A 23126-nucleotide genomic window follows, 5' to 3' on the forward strand; every position below is an offset into this window, starting at 1 on the left:
AGATTTTTGTCATTCTAATGGAAATCCTAAAATTTCTTCCCTTTTGTTAAGAAATGAAGCAAAGTCAAACTCATAATTTCCATTAAAATTTCTTCCCTTTTGTTAAGAAATGAAGCAAAGTCAAACTCATATTATGGAGGTAGTCTCCTTTGAGTGTTCTCTAAAGGGGTATAGAAATTTTGAGAACAATGTCAATAATTATAGACTAATTTAATGACTGCATTAGTATTAAATTAATTAATAATTATAGACTAATTTAATGACTGCATTAGTATTAAATTAATTATTTCGGCGTTGTTTCAAACGAAAATCTCATGGTGTTGTTGAACCTTTCAATTTCACACTCCTCAATAATACATTTAGTGTTAATCCCGCAAATAATCTGTACAAAAATAATGTATCTAAATTGAAATAATTTGAGTTAAGAGAAATAATGTATCAATTGAAATTAGAAGGTAATGGAATGAAGGTCAAACTTCCACATGTTTGGGCATTCTGAACACAGTTAAAACTATATATTCGAACAGTCAAGAATACATATTACAAAAGCACCTTGGCAATATCATACCCCTGAATAAGATAATATTAGCCCCTGCCAATCATCATGTAATAATAAAATACAGACTCTACAAAGTTTAACCAACGCGTATGTCAGAAGAAACCATCCATTTGATATTTGTGTAAACTTCAAAAACCTTTGAACAACAAACAAATTGGGAGCAAGAAATAAGTTGGTATTCATTAATTGAATTGAACAAAAACTCTTATTGAGAAGACCTGAATCAATCAATTTTATGCATCAATCGCATGAAACGTTTGAATGAAGTTTCTGATATAGCATCCATATTAACAAGTGAGTTAGCCAACTCCATTGCGTCATTTTGCCATCCTCCAAAACCAATCCCTTTAATCAACAATAAGTAGGTTGTTTCATTTGGCAAGCATCCTCTCTGATTCATAGCAGCAAGCACCTCAATAGCATCTATGACTCTTTGCACCTTGCACAATCCACGAATAACAGCATTGTAACTAATAACAGTAGGCTGAAACTTGTGACTCTCCATCATGTCAACCAGCAACTCAATTGCCTGATCCACCAATCCATCTCTGCACAAGCAACAAATAAGTGAATTATAGGTGAACTCATCAGGATCAATGCCTTTGCTTAACATCTCCAGAATCATCCGTAACGCTCTAATTTTATTGCCGCTGCACCACAATGCACCAAACAATATATGATACGAAATTGCATTTGGAGGACAACCCACTTTACCGAGCTTCTCAAAGATGTTCAAAGCCTCACCAGCCTGTCCACTGTTACGCAGAGAAGCCAAGATCAAGTTATAGCAATCAATATCAGGCAAACGACCATCTGATATCATGCTATCCAAATACTCTATAGCCAAATTTACTTTTCCTTCTTTGCAAAAAGCAGAAATCAACGTGTTGTATGTCACAGAATCCGGCTCACAACCTTTATCCGACATATCCGATATCAAACTCTTCCCCGCTTCCCATTTCCCTTCATTCAAAAGACTCTTCAACAGAATATTATAAGTAATAACATCAGGAGCCAAACCTCTCTTCTTCATATTCTTCAATACATTCTCAGCCTCGCCAATTTTACCAGCACGACAAAGCGAGCCAATCAACGTGTTGTATGTCACAGAACTCGGCTCACAACCTTTATCCAACATATCCGACATCAAACTCTTCCCCGCTTCCCATTTCCCTTCATTCAAAAGACTCTTCAACAGAATATTATAAGTAATAACATCAGGAGCCAAACCTCTCTTCTTCATATTCTTCAATACATTCTCAGCCTCGCCAATTTTACCAGCACGACAAAGCGAGCCAATCAACGTGTTGTATGTCACAGAACTCGGCTCACAACCTTTATCCAACATATCCGACATCAAACTCTTCCCCCCTTCCCATTTCCCTTCATTCAAAAGACTCTTCAACAGAATATTATAAGTAATAACATCAGGAGCCAAACCTCTCTTCTTCATATTCTTCAATACATTCTCAGCCTCGCCAATTTTACCAGCACGATAAAGCGAGCCAATCAACATGTTGTATGTCACAGAACTCGGCTCACAACCTTTATCCAACATATCCGACATCAAACTCTTTCCCGCTTCCCATTTCCCTTCATTCAAAAGACTCTTCAACAGAATAGTACAAGTATATGCATCAGGTCGAAGCCCTCTCGACAACATCTCATCAAAAAGCTTCATAGCTTCATCAATACTCCTCCCACAAAGATTCCCAATAAGAATAGTATAAGTAACAACATCAGGAGCCAAACCTCTCTTCTTCATATTCTTCAATACATTCTCAGCCTCGCCAATTTTACCAGCACGACAAAGCGAGCCAATCAACGTGTTGTATGTCACAGAACTCGGCTCACAACCTTTATCCAACATATCCGACATCAAACTCTTCCCCGCTTCCCATTTCCCTTCATTCAAAAGACTCTTCAACAGAATAGTATAAGTAAAAACATCAGGAGCCAAACCTCTCTTCTTCATACTCTTCAATACATTCTCAGCCTCGCCAATTTTACCAGCACGACAAAGCGAGTCAATCAACGTGTTGTATGTCACAGAACTCGGCTCACAACCTTTATCCAACATATCCGACATCAAACTCTTCCCCGCTTCCCATTTCCCTTCATTCAAAAGACTCTTCAACAGAATATTATAAGTAATAACATCAGGAGCCAAACCTCTCTTGTTCATATTCTTCAATACATTCTCAGCCTCGCCAATTTTACCAGCACGACAAAGCGAGCCAATCAACGTGTTGTATGTCACAGAACTCGGCTCACAACCTTTATCCAACATATCCGACATCAAACTCTTCCCCGCTTCCCATTTCCCTTCATTCAAAAGACTCTTCAACAGACTAGTATAAGTAAAAACATCAGGAGCCAAACCTCTCTTTATCATTCTATCAAGCACCTTATTGGCAGCATCAACTCTACCAGCTTTACAAAACCCATTTATAACAGTATTATAAGTAAAAACATCAGGAGCCAAACCTCTCTTTATCATTCTATCAAGCACCTTATTGGCAGCATCAACTCTATCAGATTTACAAAAACCGTTTGTAACAGCATTATAAGCAAAAACATCAGGCTCACCGTGCTTCTCCAAAATCTCCAAAACCTGAATAGCTTTCTCGATTTTCTTAGAAATGAAAAAACCCTTAATCAATTTTGTGCAGAGAACAACATCAGGATTATAACCCCTATTAACCATTTGCTCAAGTAAGTAGAGAGACTCATCGTACTTACCTGATTTGCATGACCTGCGGAGAGCTTTCAGTAAATTGGTGTCTCGAAAGTCATAATTTTGATCAAGTTTGGGCCTTGTTTCATTGACCCTGAATCGTTCTTGGTTGATTCTTGTTCTTCGGTCATTAGTGTTGCCTTCGTTTAGAAGTGGGGTTGAGGAAGTGACGAAGTTGGGGTTTGAATGGCGAGAAGTGCGGTTTGGATGGTTTCTGAAATTGAGAGTGTGTGACAAGAATTCAGTTGAAAATGTTGTCATTGATAAGGACGATGATGTTGTCGGTGGTTGTTGCAATTGTAGTTGGAGATTCATGGATTGAGTTTGGGCGAAATGTAGTGTCTCAGAATGGATAAGGGAAACTGAGCTTGAAATCAGCACAATCCAACACAAATGAACCGAGACCTTAATTATTATTTTATTTTATTATTTTTTCATTCTTACTTTACTGTATAGAATATTTGATCAAATTAGAAAATCAACAATTTTAAACCTTCTCTTGGTGAATTTGTAAATGAATTTTTCTTTACCCACCTCTCTACGGGATCACCTTAGCGAAATCCTCCATTTGCCCCTGCTTCGGAGATGCATCTCAGAAGTATTTTTTTTTAGATTTTTTTAAACTTCGAAAATGCATTTCCGAAATCACAAAAAAATTGGTGTTTTCGGAGATGCATTTTCGAAATACATGAAAATTCAAAAAATACGTTATTTTTTACAATCAGGTAATATTTCGGAAGTTCATTTCCGTAAAATAATTTTGCATATACAATTTTTCCTCCTTCACTATTTCATCATTTTTCTCCCAAACTCCTCCAAACCCTCTCCAAAACTCAATCAATCTCAATCCATTTTTCGTCTCAAAATCAAGTTTCAAACCGTTGATCACGTTAAAGAGAGCATAGTAAGCTACAATTTGAGGTAAACATCTCTCATTTCATCCCCTATTTCACTACATTGATTGAAGAAATTTCTGCTGAAAACTGCGATGGTTCGGAACTACATTTCCGAAATAAGTTACCTAACAAATTTCGGAAATGTACTTCCGAAATAAGCCCTGGCAGTAAAAAAACAGTTTTGGTCAATTTTGTTAATTTTTGCATATGTTAGGTATGGTGCATCCGGACAACATTGTCGATGATGACGTAGTAATTTCGGAAGTTGTCAACGTTAATAACGATCCGGTTATCGACGTTAAATCTATGATCAATGTGGTTGATGTACGACAACAATTTACAAATGATCGGAGCTTCGGTAGTCGTGAACAATTGCTTGATTGGGTTCGTAACGAAGCTAGTAAACTTGGATTTGGAATTGTTATTTTAAGGTCCGACAATGGAAATAGTAGAAGGAAAGCTTTTGTCGTATTGAATTGCGAGCGGGGTAGGAGTTATGTACAAACAAACAGGGTGTTAAAACACGAAGACACGGGATCGAGAAAGTGTGGGTGTCCGTTTAAGTTGCGCGCGACTCGGAGGATTGATGATTTGTGGCGTTTAAGCGTCATTTGTGGAATTCATAATCATGCCTTAGATGCCAAGTTACATGGCCATCCAATAGCGTGTCGTTTGTCCCGCGAAGAGAAGAATGTGATTTCGGATTTAACGATAGTCAAAGTGGCGCCTCGCAACATACTTGTCGATTTTAAGCGTAAAAAACCGGATAGCGTTTCAAATATCAAGCAAGTTTACAATGAACGACACAATCTTAAAGTCTTGAAAATGGGCCCTCGGTCGGAAATGCAATAACTTTGGAAACTATTAGGCGATAACCAATACGTGTCATGCTTCCGGACGTCCGAGGAAAAAGTTTCGGTGCGTGACATTTTTTGGACTCATCCCGAAAGTATCAAATTGTTCAACACATTTCCAACTGTTCTTGTGATGGATTCGACGTACAAGACCAACAAGTATAGGCTTCCTCTTCTAGAGATTGTTGGTGTGACCTTGACGGACAAGACATATTCGGTCGGGTTTGCTTTTTTGGAGTGTGAAAAAGAAGATAACTTTACATGGGCTTTGGGAATATGCAAGTCTTTGTTGGTTGATCAAAATGTCATTGTTACCGACCGGGACAATGCTTTGATGAATGCGGTCAATACCGTCTTCTCGATATCGACCGCATTACTTTGTCGGTATCACATAACTTGCAACGTGAGAAGTAAGCTCAAACCCGCGGTTGGGAAAAAAGATAGGCCGGATGAAAACGGTAAAGTTATCAAAGCCGGTGTTGTGGTGGATAGGATTATGGCCGCATGGAGGGAGATTTTAGATGCACACTCCGAAGAGGTGTATACCGAGAAATTGGTACACTTTAGGTCTCTGTGCGTTTCCATTAAGACTTTTTGTCATTATGTCGAATCCACCATCCTTGACAAAGTAAAGGAAAAGTTGTTTGTGCTTGGACGGATTGAGTAAGACATCTTGGTTGCACCACGACTAACCGAGTTGAATCCGCACATGCGGTCTTGAAGAGGTGGTTAGGTGATAGCGAAGGAGATTTGTGTCGGGGATGGGACACCGTGAACCAAATGCTCCAAAATCAACACAATGAAATTCAAACATCGTTCGGTCGGAGCAAGACGGTTATAGAACATCGGTTTAAGGGCCAAATTCGATTCTCCCAATTGATTTACAACATATCCCATTCGGGTTTGAATTTTATGTTTCATGAAGCGAAACGGGCGGAGACAACGGTTCCGGATAGTTCCAAATGTGGGTGCACCATTAGAAAGACATACGGCCTTCCATGTGCTTGTATACTTTCAAAAAAAATGAAGTTGAATTCACCGATACGCATGGATGAGGTAATCGACCATTGGAAGAAGCTTCGTTTTGATGATTTTGACCCGCCGAAAGGAAATGATTCCAAAATCACCATCTCCGACGAGTTGGAAGTGATAATGAATAAGTTTGCTAAAGCGGATGACACAATGAAAATGCACATAAAGGAACAATTACGAAAAACTGCATTTCCGGAGACCACCGATTTGAAACCGCCATCTCAACCGGTTAAAACGAAAAGTGCACCGAAAAAGTCCAAAAATACACAAGAAGACACATCAACAAAATGATCTCCTTCCTACTTTGAACATGTTGATGCATCGTTCCCTGATTCACCGACATCAAAGTTCAAGTGTAGTGGTAACAAAGGAGCCTGTATTTCGAAGCCACCTCGCACACTGCCGATCAAAAAATCACCCATTATCTACATTGATGAGATGCCAATTTTTATGCACAAATATATCGAAGGCATAGTTGATGTTGGAGGCGACGACAATTGTGGATATCGGGCCGTTGTGAGTTTGCTCGGTAAAGGGGAAGATAATCACACTTTAATTCGACGGGAACTTCTTTCGGAGTTGACTTCGCATCGGGACATCTACGCCCGACTATATGAAAATCAAGAAAACTTTGAGAAAGTTCATGATTCACTTGTTCCATCACTTACCGGTATCGCTCCGGTTTTGAAATGGATGTCATTCCCTGATATGGGCCATCTAATAGCAAGTGCATATGATCGGGTGTGTGTCGATTTGACGAGATTTGGACTATGTGAGACATTCTTTCCACTTCATAGTCGACCGTCATTGGACGCGTCGAGGTGCATCATATGCATCGGGTATCTAAGATCGCGGCACTTTGTGCAAGTCTTTTTGAAACCGGGGTGTCCTATACCGGCTACTTCTTGTCAATGGAAGGCACATCATTCAAATGAGGCGGAGACTTGGCCGGATCCTTTCGTTTCAAGAATGGCGGAGTTTGAAGAAATTATGAGCCAAGAGCATGCGCAAAATAGAGAGCGGTCGAAGAACATACCTATTTTAGATTTAGGCGCCACCGATTGGTTCAGCGAATTTTAGTTTTTACCAGACCGTTTTTTGTTTGTAATGACTGGTGCGTGTCTTTTTTGTATGTATTGTCGTTTACCATGTAAAATCGGACCGATTCAATACATATATAATATAAGTATGTTTTATGTTGTCATTTCCTATTTTATGCCTATTTTGAATGCTTTTGGTATTGTTAACACAAAACAGAATGCAATGCACAAAATGAAAAATTCACCTCTGTTTTTGCATAATTCGGAAATGAACTTCCGAAATATACATGTTTTCAGATCAATTTCGGAAATTCATTTCCGAAACTTCCACTGAATGCAGGATAAGGTTTGTTGGGCCATTATTGCTCCAATAAGTCTATAAATACAACACACTTTTCTTCATACTCTTCTCACCACAAAACACAAATGACACAAACCTACCCCCGCCTAGCATTCGTCTACTTCACCAGCGGCTACCCGATGTCGTTCCAATTCCGCTTCTCGCGCGACACGCCGTTTGCGGACTTGATAACGTCGCTCAACACGCTATTGCAATATCCGGAAAATCGAAAGGTTGTCAAGCTCGAGTACCATTCGCCATTGCTTAATGACGATGGAGACATTGAGTTCACACCTTTTGAGATCAAGAACGACGAAGATTTAGCGGTTTTGTGGACAACTTTCGACCGATTTTCTTCGAAGGGTCTGATCGAGTTGGATGCGAAACTTCAAAGATCGGGGGCCGACGTTATCAAAATGTTGACTCATCTTCACCTACCCGTGTTTAACAATATGTAACTTTAATCTTATGTGACGTAATCGGTGTAATCTTCATTCGTTAAATAAATCGAATTGTTGTTGTTTGTTATTTTTCTTCTGGCCAGACCTTATTTCGGAAGTACATTTCTGAATTCTTCCAAGGGGGTGAATTTGGAGATGCACTTCCGAATTCACCCATTTTCTGATGAAAAAAAACATTATTTCGAATGTACATTTCCAAAATAAGTTTTTTTCATAAAAAAAAACACGTTTTCAGAAATGCATTTCCGAAACAGGGGGTATTTTTGAGATTTCACCAGAGGTGACCAAGAAAGTAAGGAGGTGGGTAAAGAATTTCTCTTTGTAAATTGCACATATAATTGACCATGTGAAAAAAATAGGGTTGAGGAATATAAATTTTAACTTTCTTTAGTAATTGATCTCGACTCTTATTAATTGTCTTTGCAAAAGAAACAACCAATGAAAATTATCTCACTGAAATTTGAAAGGAAGTCAGATGTCGGATGGTGTCAAGGACAATCTAGGTATAGATACCGTATCTCCAATATTACTTCCTGATATAACCTTTTCTTCAACACTCGTTCTCATCTTGGTGATTATCATTTAGGTACCATTGCACAAAATCTTAAAGACTCATCAATATGTCTTAATAACATTACTGATACCCCAACTTTAAATTTCAACTTGTGGCTTGGGATTTCAGAAATATTAACGGTGTTTTAAGAATTCTGGTGTGTGAATGTCATTGACTACATCTGTACTGGATGAATACGAACTATCATAGCTCAAATATGTTTTTCTTCGCCCGAAAATAAATCTAACACATAATCATTAATCATATCAACGTTGGCATTTTTGGAGCCAATATAGCTTAGTTTTAGAAAAATAGACCTCGTTAATATTATCTAAAATATAAGAATATGTGTTTTAACAATTGTTGCAAGATGAGTGCTATTTGTTGTAATAAGCAAGTCTTGTGGGATGTAAAGTGTAATATCAATGTCACTGCGTTGTTTTGTGATTTTGAAAAGCAATCACAAAAGAAATTATCGGGGTCGAGCCGCAAACTAGGTCGCTTTCTTTAAGGCGTTTCGCTTCACTGTCCAAAATTATGCAAAGCAGTCGAACTCTCTCACCGTCTCTAGGACAAAACATATAGTTTTATACTACACGGTTATTACTATCACAATAGAAAATTGGTCTAGAAATACACTCTTTGCTGGTACAAAGACTATTCAAATACGGTATTAATATCACTCGTAGTATCTGGTATAAAGATCAATCATAATAATCTTTCAAACAAGGAGAAATTCAAATGATTCTCCAAAAATAATTCAATAATAGTCATTTGACAACTCAAAATAATTTCTCAAACAAAAGAAATTCAAATAAATATTCAAAGAGAATAAAAAATTAATACTTGATCTCATCACAGACGAGGAGAAATTAACATAATTCACTAAAGAGAATTCAAGAAAATACTCAGAAAATTCAACAAGTAGAAAGAAAGGGGGAGAAGAAGGCGCTTGACATTTAGAAAGATGCAGAGTAATAAGAGTGACGAAGGAAAAATTCAATAGAGGTTTTTGGTGTGTTTTGGAATGAATCAAGCGATTTCCTTATATAATGAAGTAAACTAGTCAAGAAACTTAGTCTTATAAATGTGGGACTAAGGCTTTGTTTGGTAAAATTAGCGGTTGGATGATAAGCTAGCTAATAGCTGATGACTGATAGCTTATGACTGATGGCAATGGCTGATAGTTGATAAGTGTCATACCCCAAAATTTTGTCCCCCTCATTTTTAAAGACAAAAATCTTCAAATGCGAAAATAATTGAAGAGGACACCCTAAGCTTTCCAACAAATTCAAAATTATTCCCAAATAATGAGAATTGAGAAAATTATGGCTGGTGAAAGTTGGGAAATTTTGAGTCAGTGCATAAAATCCAAATTGAGCAAATTCATTATTGGGTCATAGTTTTAATCCAATCATCCCTTAAATTGTTTTATTTTAGTTGTTTTGATTTATTCATTTAAATAATTCAAAATAAAGAAAATAAAATAAATTAAGCTCTTAGTGAGGTCCAAGTCCATCTTCCTCTTAACCTAATGTTTTCTTATAAATAACTAACAACCCTTATTTTTAATCATTCACCTCTACCAAATTCTCCATTCCCATACACTAACATTACGAATAATCTTCTGTCACTCTAATTCCGGTTGCAGCAGAGTGATAAATTTTCCAGCCTATCAGCCGAATTCTGAAACTACTGTTTCGATTTGCTCCGAATTTTTCCCAGAAGTTCAGAAAAAAATCGAGGAACAATACTCCTTTAGAATGATTTCGACCCTCAAAATCGCAAATTCGTCTTTTTTCAATTTTATTTGATTTAATTTCTATTTTCATATTTTCAAAAAAAATCTTAAAAAAATTGTAGTTTCGTGTTCTTATTTTATTTGATTCATAATCATGTTTTTATATTTGTTTGATTTTATTTTAATCACTTTTCTATTTTTCCATTTGTTTTCTTAACCGTGACATTGCGTTGGTTTATGAATAGGTTTTCTATGGATTGACCAAGTGGATGGTACCCCAATTGTTTTTTTGGCCAAAAACCCTTTGGTATTTGGCCAAATCAAGGTTATTCGTATTTGGCCAAAACCTTTTGGTATTTGGCCAAATCAGGTTATTTGTAATTTTGTCCATAATTTAATTTTCTAAACCCCAATTCTTTTCTTGTGCTATTATTATTATTATTATTATTATTATCTTCATTATTATTATTATTATTATTATTATTATTATTATTATTATTATTATTATTATTATTATTATTATCTTCATTGGCCATTAACCTTGTTTTGGCCAAACAACTTTGCTGGCCACTTTCCCATCATGCACTGATCGGTGCATATTTATGCACATTCTCCTATATTTTTACTTAGGCATTTCTTTACTTTACCTTGGTTATTTTTGTATTTTAATGTGTTTTTATAAATCAGTTTATTTTTGCACTTATTTGATTTTCGCACTCTATTTTCAGCATTAGCAGTTTGCACTAAAATGATCATAAATGGAGCTTCGAGAATCGGATCGACGCGTTCTAATAATCGCCGGAAAGCTAAGAGAAAGAGCTACATCTTTCATGTTGGAGTCAAAGGCAAATTCAAAATGTATAGTTCCCAGAATTTCATTGAAGTTTCAGTCATTAGAATAATTTGTTTTTGGGTCATTAGTTTATGGGCTTGGGTTATGTTTTTGACCCAGTTTGAGTTAGTAGAGAAGAAAACCTTATTTTGTTTTATAAGGGCTGGCCGCCGCTAGAATACTGGAGACCTTTTTTTCCCACAAATTTTACTTTTGGTTTCATGATTAGAATGAAGAACTAATTTACGACGGCAAATCCTACTGCTTATGGGTTCCATTGCTTTGAGGTTATTCTAATACTAATTTAAATTTGATTTCTGTTCAATTCTTTTCTATGAAATCATTCGCTTAATTTGATTACAATTGTTTTCTTAATTCGATTGTTGTTCATAGGATAGAATTGATTAAATTCGATTGTATGCATTTTCCTAAATTTAATTGCGTGTTACCGTTTGCTTAATTCGTTAACTCGTCATATTCTTAACTGTTTGCTTAATTCGGTAAACAAGAACATAACTCGTATGATTTTGATAAGAGCTTGTCTGATTAATCTCATAATCGAATAGGATCGAAGCCGTTTATGGATTGGTGTTATTATAACCGATGATAAGTCGGAACCCGAATCAGTAGGATTAGCCATTTAGCTTATTTTGATAATCACTTAATTTACTATGTTTTATAAATTGATTCTAAAACTATAAACCCTCAATTTTATTTATATTAGTTAATAACAAAACAAGAATCCTTATGAGAACGATATCCGAGTTGTCGTTACCGCTAAACTACTGTTTTTATAAATTACTCGTTTTTGACCCGCGCGCGACAGCGGATCGAATTGGCGTCGTTGTCGGGGATCCTTGTTGTTATTAACTAATATTAGGCATAGTGTTGTTGCTAGGATTTTTTGTGTTGTGTTTGTTGATTTTCAGGGTTGCAATTCTGGTTGGTGTACAGTGATAAGTTTTCCAGCCTATCAGGTAAGTTTGAAAGGTACTGTTTCGAATCGTTCCGAATTTTTTCTACAAAGTCAGAAATAAATCGATGAACAGTACATATGACCCTCAAAATCACAAATTCGTTGTTTTTCTATTTTTTATGAATTATTTACTGTTTTCATAGTGTCAAAAAATTCCAAAAAAATTCTCAAAATTTTTATTTGTCTTCATTAGATTAAATTTCGTGGTTTTGTATTTTTTTGAATTTATTTTATTTAATCATATTTGTTTTTTTCGTGTAAAAAAAAATGGGAGACTCATTGGATCAGTTGGCTTATCTTATTAATTTGATGGAAGCAAGAGAACATCAATCGTGTTATCAAAATCATATTCCACTTGCGATTTGCAATATTTGTTCTTCAAATTTTCATGGTAATGATGCATGTCCTATGTTGTTAGATACTAATTTTTATGGTGAGGCCCAAATGGTAGGTGATCTTCAAGGACAATACTCATACACTGAAGAGCAGCCTATTTGGTCATATCAACAAATTCAACAAAATGCATCATTGAAAGCTGACACACAATCATATTTGGAAGAAATTATTAAGGAAATGGCTGAAAATAATAAGAGAATGACTGAAAATAATTTGCAATTTCAACAACATATGCAATCTATATTTCCAGTTAAAAAAGTCCAAGGTGAACAAATAATCTCAAGTGTCCATCAAATTCAAGAGAGCGTGATGTTTCATGATGATGTACAACCTATTGCATCATTAGAGTTAACATGATGTGATACCAGCCTTGATAAATTTCCAGGTGAGCCCATTAAAACCGTGTTTGTTTCATATGATGAACTCATAGTAAGAAACAAAAATTCAAGTGAATGCATGAAAGAGATTATGCCACAAAATTTCTTGAAATCTGATTTGGATGAATTATATACTTCTCTTGAAGTGGATAACTCTCTTGAAATTTTTTCTTGTGAATGTGGTGTTTGTAATGTTTGTCTTGAGATCAGTGCAGCCATTTTAGGTGAAGATAGTTTGGTGCTGACAACCACTTGTGCAGAAATTCTAGCAAATTCAACAACTCTTGAATCTGACAAAAAAAATGTGGATTTTTGTCATAAGCAACCATTGTCCATAGCAGAATTTTTTTTGGTGGAAACTCTAATTAAGCCAAAGAACATGGAGTTATCTTTCACCATTTGTGCATCTCTTCCACCTATTTTATCTTACTCACAAGCTAAATGTGGATTTTCTATTTTTCATACTTTTGTTATTGCAGGTTTACCATATGTGCAGACTATTCCTCCTAAGCCACCAGATTTTTTACTAACATCCAAGTTCACTTGCTATTTACTTTTTCCTAATTCATGTGTTCGTAGTGCAGAAAGGCCTCCACCAAAACCACCAGACATGAAAGCTACATTCCACCTTAACCCCTCGGGTGTGTTCTTTCCTTTCTCTCACTCTTATTTTATATTTATGTCCTTTCATTGAGGGCAATGCTTAGTTTAAGTGTGGGGGAGGGAATCGTGCGTTTTCTTTGTTTTTGTTAGTATTTTGTTTAATTTCAGTCAATAAAAAAATAAAAAAAATGCATCTTTTTGAAAGTTTTAGGCTATAGACTGATTTGAGTCGAGTTTGCAGAGACTTGGGAAAAATTCACAAGATCGGTATCATTCTAAGACCGCAAGTCTCCTGCATATGGAAATTGATTTGAATTTTTTATTATGTTTTAGCCTTAAATTCTCATTCTCTGACAGCTCTTGAGTAGTTTATTTCAGCAGTCGGCACCATCTCTCACACACTTTACGCAGGGAAGTCGATGAATATAAGTGAGTGTTCCGGAAGAAAAAAAAGAAGAAGAAAAAGGGAATGCACCTTCTAAGTTTGGTGGCCCTCACCCGGTCACTTAACCCAACGGTTGTGGAATCTTCAAAAGAAAAAGTTGAAAATAAGACTCTTTGTTAGTTGGTTCAGCGGTTTCTGGTGTTGAACTTGGTAGGGAGGATTACGGTCCGATCCCCCGCAACTACAATTGAGTAAACAAAGGGTTATGCCACGTAAGTACCAGAACCCCGTGTAGAAAAGGATCAGAGTCACTAACCGGTCGTCTTGCTATAAGTGTGTGGATATAACGGGCTTAATGTGATTGGGCCTGAATGAAAAAGAGCAAAAAGGATGAGTAAGTTAGGCTATGATATAATAATATAATTTGAATTGGTTTGTATATTTAGGAGGCTTATGTCTGCATATCTGTGGTTAGTGTTTTTACGATATCCTTAGTGTGCAAGATTAGTACCTGTCGATGCAAACTTACCCGAAGAAGATTTGTAGCCTAGGATGAGTAACTGCTGATGTGTTTGTGCTTTCTTTGTTTTGATTTTATTTTGCTCGAAGTGCAAAAGTTCAAGTGTGGGGGGATTTGATCAGTGCATATTTATGCACATTCTCCTATATTTTTACTTAGGCATTTCTTTACTTTACCTTGGTTATTTTTCTATTTTAATGTGTTTTTATAAATCAGTTTATTTTTGCACTTATTTGATTTTCGCACTCTATTTTCAGCATTAGCAGTCTGCACTAAAATGATCATAACTGGAGCTTCGAGAATCGGATCGACGCGTTCTAATAATCTCCGGAAAGCTAAGAGAAAGAGCTACATCTTTCATGTTGGAGTCAAAGGCAAATTCAAAATGCATAGTTCCCATAATTTCATTGAAGTTTCAGTCATTAGAATAATTTGTTTTTGGGTCATTAGTTTATGGGCTTGGGTTATGTTTTTGACCCAGTTTGAGTTAGTAGAGAAGAAAACCTTATTTTGTTTTATAAGGGCTGGCCGCCGCTAGAATACTGGAGACCTTTTTTTTCCCACAAATTTTACTTTTGGTTTCATGATTAGAATGAATAACTAATTTACGACGGCAAATCCTGCTGCTTATGGGTTCCATTGCTTTGAGGTTATTCTAATACTAATTTAAATTTGATTTCTGTTCAATTCTTTTCTATGAAATCATTTTCTTAATTTGATTACAATTGTTTGCTTAATTCGATTGTTGTTCATAGGATAGAATTGATTAAATTCGATTGTATGCATGTTCCTAAATTTAATTGCGTGTTATCGTTTGCTTAATTCGTTAACTCGTCATATTCTTAACTGTTTGCTTAATTCGGTAAACAGGAACATAACTCGTATGATTTTGATAAGAGCTTGTCTGATTAATCTCATAATCGAATAGGATCGAAGCCGTTTATGGATTGGTGTTATTATAACCGATGATAAGTCGGAACCCGAATCAGTAGGATTAGCCGTTTAGCTTATTTTGATAATCACTTAATTTACTCTGTTTTATAAATTGATTCTAAAACCATAAACCCTCAATTTTATTTATATTAGTTAATAACAAAACAAGAATCCTTGTGAGAACGATATCCGAGTTGTCGTTACCGCTAAACTACTGTTTTTATAAATTACTCGTTTTTGACCCGCGCGCGACAGCGGATCGAATCCTCAAGATCTAGCCACATAGAATCTAGCTACACCATATCAGATCAAATCCTGGTTTTTCTTTAATTCATTTTTTTTAATTATTGGTTTATTGTTTTATTATTTAAATTTTCACTAAAACCTTAATCTTTTTTTCTCAAACCATAAAATTCATGTTATTTTCATAAATCACTCTAAAATCTTTTTTTATAAAATTAATTTGTTTTTTTAATTTAAATTAATAATTTAGAGTAATATTTATTTTTAGGTTTAAATAATTAATTTTTTTTAATTTAGGTTAATTCAACAATAACATTTTTAGACTTAGGTTAATTTAATCAAATTAGAATTTTTAGGCTAATTTATTTTTAGGTTTTCTAACCCTGATTTTATTTTTTGGCTAACTATTTTTCATCATGACTACTAATCACTGTTTTCCCTAACCCTTTTAATTTTTGATCTGTTACCTTATAATTTTTGAGGTTTTTTAAGCGCAATTCTCTTCTCATCCCATACTCTGTAATTGTCGCATGTGCCTATACTTTAATTTTGCCTTATTATTTATAATTTTGGATTTTATTTTATTATTCGCATTATTATTGCTTGTTATTATTTATAAATTATGTATCTGCCCCAAAGCCTTGTAAAAAGTTTTCTATCTTTTTGCCTTTATTTTCTGTTACCCTCAGGGTTTTATTGTAATAGCTTAGGTTTTCTTTTCCGCCTTTATTCTTCTGCCTACCGGTGTTTATTGTAATAGCGTAGGAATTTATTTTCTGCCTTTAATTTCAGCATAATATTAATTGTTGTGGTTAGTAATCCTAGGGAGTGCAAGCCTGCTAATTGAATTAGCATCACTCATTTACAAGATAAATATTCGAATTTAACCACGTGATTGTGCCACACACACACCTTTAGGGTAACCCTTCTTGTTGCCTGTTGCCTGTTGCCTTTTAATTATGATTCTAAAATAGTCAAGTCCCTCGATTCCGAGGATACCTAAAGCAAATGTTTCCCTCAGTTCATTAAAATCATCATAAGAATTTTGTCCCTCGATGTTGCCTCGGAAATAAGATGATTGTCCCATTGCTAAGGTATCCTTGCCTGTTGCCTAAAATGACTATTATATCCTTCCCTAAGACTACTTGCCCTCTTTATGGCAGGGACAGTCTTGTGGCGAACAATAATTTTGATGACCCTTTTTAAATCCAATGAAAGGACTCCCTCTTTATGGTATGGAAAGGCCTTTCCCACTAAAGTCTTAAAAGAACTGAAAACTTTAACTTAAGGGTAATTTCTTTTAATTGCTTGCTCTTTTTCAAATTCAAATCAACATCTTTTCCCACTTCTTTTCAAAACAAATTCAAAAAGACTATGCTTATTTACAAGCTAAAGTTATTATTCAAACATTTTTCTCAAACTCTTCAAACATTTTTTTATAACAAAGTGAGCTAAGCAATTAAGAGCCCATGGATAACCATGGATACAAAGGGTGCTTACACCTTCCCTTTGTATAACTTACCCCCCGAACTCAAAGTCTTTTAAAAAGGCTGTTCTTTTATCCTTTCTATATATTGAATAAAATAAAAGTCGGTGGCGACTCTTGCTATCCGCAACATTTAAAAAAGTCAGTTCTCCCACCGTATTATAGAACTGGCGACTCTGCTGGGAATATACTTAAAAAAGAGGGGTTACCTTAAAGTTTAGGATTCACTTAAATATTTTCACTTGTGTGATTTGATTACTTTATTTTTAAAGGATGTTTTGGGTATTCTCTTGTGTGAAAGATCCTACACCCAGATCTAGTGTACCTTAGGTATGTGGCAATAGACCAAGGAGACTGTACGGCTCGTCCCGATATGGTTGATCTGGTGGCCACCGTTAGTGTGACACTTTGGTTGTGACACTTTGGTTGGTTCTGATGGCCCTTGAACATGATCGAGGAGACATTAGGCTACCATGTAGTGTCATCAAGCACTAATTTGACCTTAGAACCCTAGATGAACTTGACTTTGGCCTATTAAGAAGTAGCGAGATGGTCGGCTTTGGACCTTGACTGAAGCTGGTTGATACTCGAAGCTACACTCATTGAGATTAATCGTTCAAGAAGTTTTCGGTCAGCCACCCGAGCGCTGACTAAGATAATGCTTTCGAGAACGATCGTCGAGATGAGATTCCCTAGAACCCGATCTTTATCTAGGACAGGTTGAACCAACTAAACTTCAGTGGGGAGGCTACTTACATATGGACTCCATACAAGCCTTTAAACCTAAGGACACTTATGTGACTTGCTTGTTGCTTATGTGTGCTACTAACCCTTCGATTTCCTTGCAGGAATTGTTTGTAGGACTCACCCGTCCTTGTTGCCTTATGTTTTGCCTGATGCATTACATCCGCATGACATCATAACATAGCATGTTAACTAACCCTTTCAATGATCTTAGGGATTTAGAGCGCACGATTGCAGATGCTAATTATCTAGGGGCGAGAGGATTTATTTTCCTCTAGCCATATGCCTTCCAGTTCAGAGACACGATACCTATCAAGGGGAAAGAGGATTTATTTTCCTCTAGCCATGTACCTTCAAATTCAGAGGTATCCCGAATCAGAGGCTATGACCCACTGGATATGGCGAGCATGATTCCCAAAGAAGAACATCCAAGAATCAGAGTTCTTTGAACGAAGACGCGACCAAATCATTTTTAATGTTGCTAACTAAATTACTTAAAGATCCTTGAAAACATTGCATATGCATTCATAACATCGCATAACAAGTTTCCTACGACGGGTTTCTCATCCTCCCTCGCAGTTTATTTCAGCATTATGGATCTCGAGCAATCAGTCAAAAATCTTCAGACTCAGAACAACCAGTTCCAAGAGATGATCCTTAACTTGGCCAAGGGGCAAGAAGAATTGAAGGAACTACTGATCAAGAAGGAGAAGGATCTGCATAGGCAGCAAGATAGTCAAGATAATCGGAAATCCAAACCTAAGTGATCATTTACTGCATTGTACACGCCGCTGTATCAAGTTATGCAACAACTGTTCAATCGAAACTTGATAACTCTATTGCCTCCGTATTCAGTTCATGCCAATCCTGCTCCTGGGTACAAGTATAATGCAAGATGTGCTTATCCTTCGAACAGTCATGGTTATGATACCGAAGATTATGGACCATTGAAGCATAGGATTCAAGATTTATTTGACAATAAGATCATTGATTTCAACTCACCTGAGAAGCCTCATATGGCTGATGCTATGCACAGCCAGAAAGTGTTAGAACAAGAATTGTTCTGATCAACATTCTTAGTTTTGATGATAACAATGTATATGAATTTTGCTTGAGACAATGTGGTACTCTAATCCTATGCAATTTCCATTTTAGGAAATATATAAAGAGTATGCACAAAATCAGCGCAAGAAGCACTGACTCATAAGGTTCAAGTATGCAACATCAGAACATGCTCTCGCAAGACATCAGAAGATGGTTAAGCAGAATCAGAACATGGTCTATTGAAGCATCTGAAGAACTTGAGATCAGAAGCAGAAGCACTGAAGTTCTCATGGTATCACGCTAGAAGCACTTCAAGGTCAGAAGACAAGAAGATGCTATGCACCAAGCTGTTATGACTCTGATATATTCAAACATTGTATCTACAAAGATCAGATCAGAAGCAAGTACAAGATGGCAGGTTACGCTAACTGACAAAAGGAACGTTAGAAGCTATTAAAGGAAAAGTCAGTTAAAGCAGGAAAAGCAAGGCTCGAGGTAGTTGACAGAGTGAAACATTAAATGCAATGATGTACGAATCACGCAACGCATTAAATGCTCCCAACGGTCATCTTCTCAAACGCCTATAAATAGAAGTTCTGACGAGAAGCTGAATACAACTTTTTGCGCAAACTTACAGAAACGTTGTCAAATTCAAAAGCTTTCAAACTTCATCATCAACCTCACTTCATTACTGTTGTAATATCTTAGTGAGATTAAGCTTAAACTTTAAGAGAAATATCACAGTTGTGATTATAGCTTTTTAAGAAGCATTGTATAACTCTTGTAAGAATTTGTTTACATTCATTTGTAAAGAACTAGAGGAGATCAAGTTGTGATCGGATTCTCTAGAAAGTCTTAGAGGGTATCTAAGCATTGTGTTCCTAGAGTGATCAGGTTGTGATCAGAATACTCTAGAAGACTTAGAGGGTATCTAAGTGGAAAACCATTGTAATCTGGTGTGATTAGTGGATTAAGTCCTCAGGTGAGGTAAATCACTCTAAGAGGGTGGACTGGAGTAGTTCCGTTAACAACGAACCAGGATAAAAATCATTGTGCAATTGTTTTTATCTTAAGAGTTTTTAAAGTACACTTATTCAAACCCCCCTTTCTAAGTGTTTTTCTATCCTTCAATTGGCATCAGAGCGCCGGTTCTAAGGTGCAAGCACTTAACCGTGTTTAGAAAAGATTCAGGAAGAGAAAACTCTAAGTCAAGATGGTTGAAACTCCAACACCTACATCTACATCTGGCTCTATTGAGCAATACAATGGAAATGGTAACAATGGCTACACTAGACAACCAGTATTCGACGATGAAAACTTTGAATATTGGAAAGATAAACTCGAAAGTTACTTTCTTGGATTAGATGGTGACTTATGGGATCTTCTGGTGGATTGTTACAAACATCCAGTGAAAGCTAGTGGTGTAAAGCTCTCAAGACAAGAGATGAGTGATGATCAAAATAAGCTATTCAAAAATCATCACAAGTGTAGGACTGTTTTGCTGAATGCTATCTCTCATGCTGAATATGAGAAGATATCTAACAGGGAAACCGCCTATGATATATATGAATCATTGAAAATGACTCATGAAGGAAATGCCCAAGTCAAGGAGACCAAAGCTCTTGCCTTGATCCAGAAATATGAAGCCTTCAAGATGGAGGATGATGAAAACATTGAGAAAATGTTCTCAAGATTTCAAATGCTAACTGCTGGATTAAGAGTTCTTGACAAGGGATACACCAAGGCTGATCATGTCAAGAAGATTATCAGAAGCTTGCCAAGAAGATGGGGTCCTATGGTGACTGCTTTCAAAATTGCCAAGAATCTGAATGAAATCTCTCTTGAAGAATTGCTCAGTGCTCTGAGGAGTCATGAAATTGAGCTTGACGCTAATGAATCTCAGAAGAAAGGTAAGTCTATTGCGTTAAAATCTAATTATAAAAAATGTACTAACGCATTTCAGGCAGAAGAACAAGATTCTGAAGAATCAGAATCAGAATCAGAAGATGAACTGTCCATGATCTCCAGAAGGGTAAACCAACTCTGGAAGAGCAAACACATGATGTTCAAGAACTTCAGAAGTTCTAAGAAGCTTGAAAAAGGAGAATCTTCTGGAAGCAGAAGATCTGACAAGAAGAAGGTCACATGCTATGAATGCAATGAGCCTGGTCACTACAAGAATGAATGTCCAAAACTTCAGAAGGAGAATCCCAAGAAGAAGTTTCATAAGAAGAAAGGTCTTATGGCAACGTGGGATGATTCAGATTCAGAATCAGAATTAGACTCTAAAGGCGAGCAGGCAAACATTGCACTGATGGCCACAGTTGATGATGGATCAGAATCTACATCAGAATCAGATTCTGAAGAGGTATTTTCTGAACTATCTAGAGAAGAGTTAGTTTCCAGTTTAATAGAACTTCTGGAACTCAAGGCTCATCTTAGTATCAAATACAAAAAGCTGAAAAAGCTATTTAATTCTGAAACTAAGAAGCTGGAAGTGGAAAATTCTGAACTGAAGGAAAAAGTTTTAAAATTATCCAAAGATATTGGACCTCCTTCTGACTCAGAAAAATCCATTCCTAGTCTCAATCATATTCTGAAAGAATATGACTCGAGCTTTAGAAAGTTCTTATCTAGAAGTATTGGCAGAAGTCATCTTGCTTCTATGATATATGGTGTTTCTGGAAACAAAGGAGTTGGCATTGGCTATGAGGGTGATACCCCACACAAATTTGAACCTGTATATGATATGAAAATCACATACCAGCCATTGTATGATCAGTTCAAGTATGGCCACGCACATGATATTAGGCTCACTTCACATGCCAAAAGCTTTCATGTTACACACACCAAGAAGCATGTGACACAACCTCGAAAATATCATGCTGCTAAACCTAAGGAATATCATGTTGTACCTCCTGTTGTTTATTATGCTAAACCCAAGTTCAATCAGAACTTGAGGAAAACTAACAAGAAAGGACCCAAGAAGTTGTGGGTACCTAAGGAGAAGATAATTTCTGTTGTAGATATCCTTGGCAATAAAGAAGACAAAGCACAACATGTCATGGTACCTGGACTCTGGGTGCTCGCGACACATGACGGGAAAAAGGTCTATGTTCCAAGACCTGGTGCTTAAGTCTGGTGGAGAAGTCAAGTTTGGAGGAGATCAGAAGGGCAAGATAATTGGCTCTGGAACCATAAGTACTGGTAACTCTCCTTCCATATCTAATGTACTTCTTGTAGAAGGATTAGCTCATAACTTATTATCCATAAGTCAATTAAGTGACAATGGTTATGACATAATCTTCAATCAAAAGTCTTGCATGTGAATACAAGATTACACTCAAAGATGTTTTTGATTCATGGCAAACTCAAATAAGCATTCAAACAACAAGACTGAAGCAGAAAACTTAAAGAAAAGCAAGCATTGATCACTCATAAGTCAACCCATTATGTGTATATGTTTATAGGTTGCCTCAACACAAGCAAAACAAGAAGAATGCAGAAAAACAGCAGTTAGGTCGACCTACCATCAACCCAGGTCGACCTAAAATGGAGAAAAACTCATATGTCCCTGCTAGGTCGACTCACACATCATTTAGGTCGACCTAAATTGATGAATTCTACATACCAGCCTGTTAGGTCGACCTACACATCAACTAGGTCGACCTAATCTGTGAAAATGTCCCCAGAATGCATCAGAAGAGGATTCTGGTCGACCTACTCCTTCAACAGGTCGACCTAACTGGGAGCAAAATTCTGCAAGCTCTGTTAGGTCGACCTAAGCACTACAAGTGGTCGACCTAACTGATCAAGAAAGTTCAAAAATCAGTTTTTCTTGTTTCTAACTGTTATGCAATCATATATATTGTACAAGGGTAATTATTCAAAAGACACCAACGACTGAAAGATACACAAACGCTTCTCATCTTCGTTCTTCATCATCTCCAACACAATTACACATAATCATTCTTGCGTTGCGGGTTAGTGATGAGTTCGATAACGTCCATGGAACGGAATTGAAGATTCCTAGTGGGTGAAGGTTTGTGGGGTTTGTTGGTGAATAAAATCTGCGGGTTTTGTCCTCCACGACGGGTGGTTCTTGGGGGTTTTTATCAAGAGGCGTTCATTGAGGATTCAGCTGAGTGTAACGATTGAGGAACGGGGAGTTCAAGGAATCAAGACACTGCAGAAGGGAATCAAAGTGAAGCTCTTGGATAACCTTGATCTGGCTCAAGATTAAGGGGGAAGAAGATTCAAAGGATCGACATAATTGGTTTATCGTTTATCGCTTTGTTATCTTCTTTGTATATACTACTTTCAACATTAATGAAAGATTACCCAATTTCAATTTGGAATTGGGGGCAGACGTAG

General features: G+C 36.5%; 1 protein-coding gene across 1 annotated transcript; it reads right to left on the reverse strand.

Annotated features, from left to right (window-relative positions):
• Positions 1-651: 651 nt before the first annotated feature.
• LOC131644186 (pentatricopeptide repeat-containing protein At3g04760, chloroplastic-like) lies at positions 652-3693 on the reverse strand. The gene has a single exon (XM_058914614.1). The coding sequence runs from the start codon at positions 3609-3611 to the stop codon at positions 783-785; it is 2829 nt and encodes a 942-aa protein (XP_058770597.1). The 5' UTR covers positions 3612-3693; the 3' UTR covers positions 652-782.
• Between the last annotated feature and the right edge of the window lie 19433 nt (positions 3694-23126).

Source organism: Vicia villosa, linkage group LG1 (genome assembly GCF_029867415.1).
Source record: "Vicia villosa cultivar HV-30 ecotype Madison, WI linkage group LG1, Vvil1.0, whole genome shotgun sequence".
Lineage (NCBI taxonomy): Eukaryota > Viridiplantae > Streptophyta > Magnoliopsida > Fabales > Fabaceae > Vicia > Vicia villosa.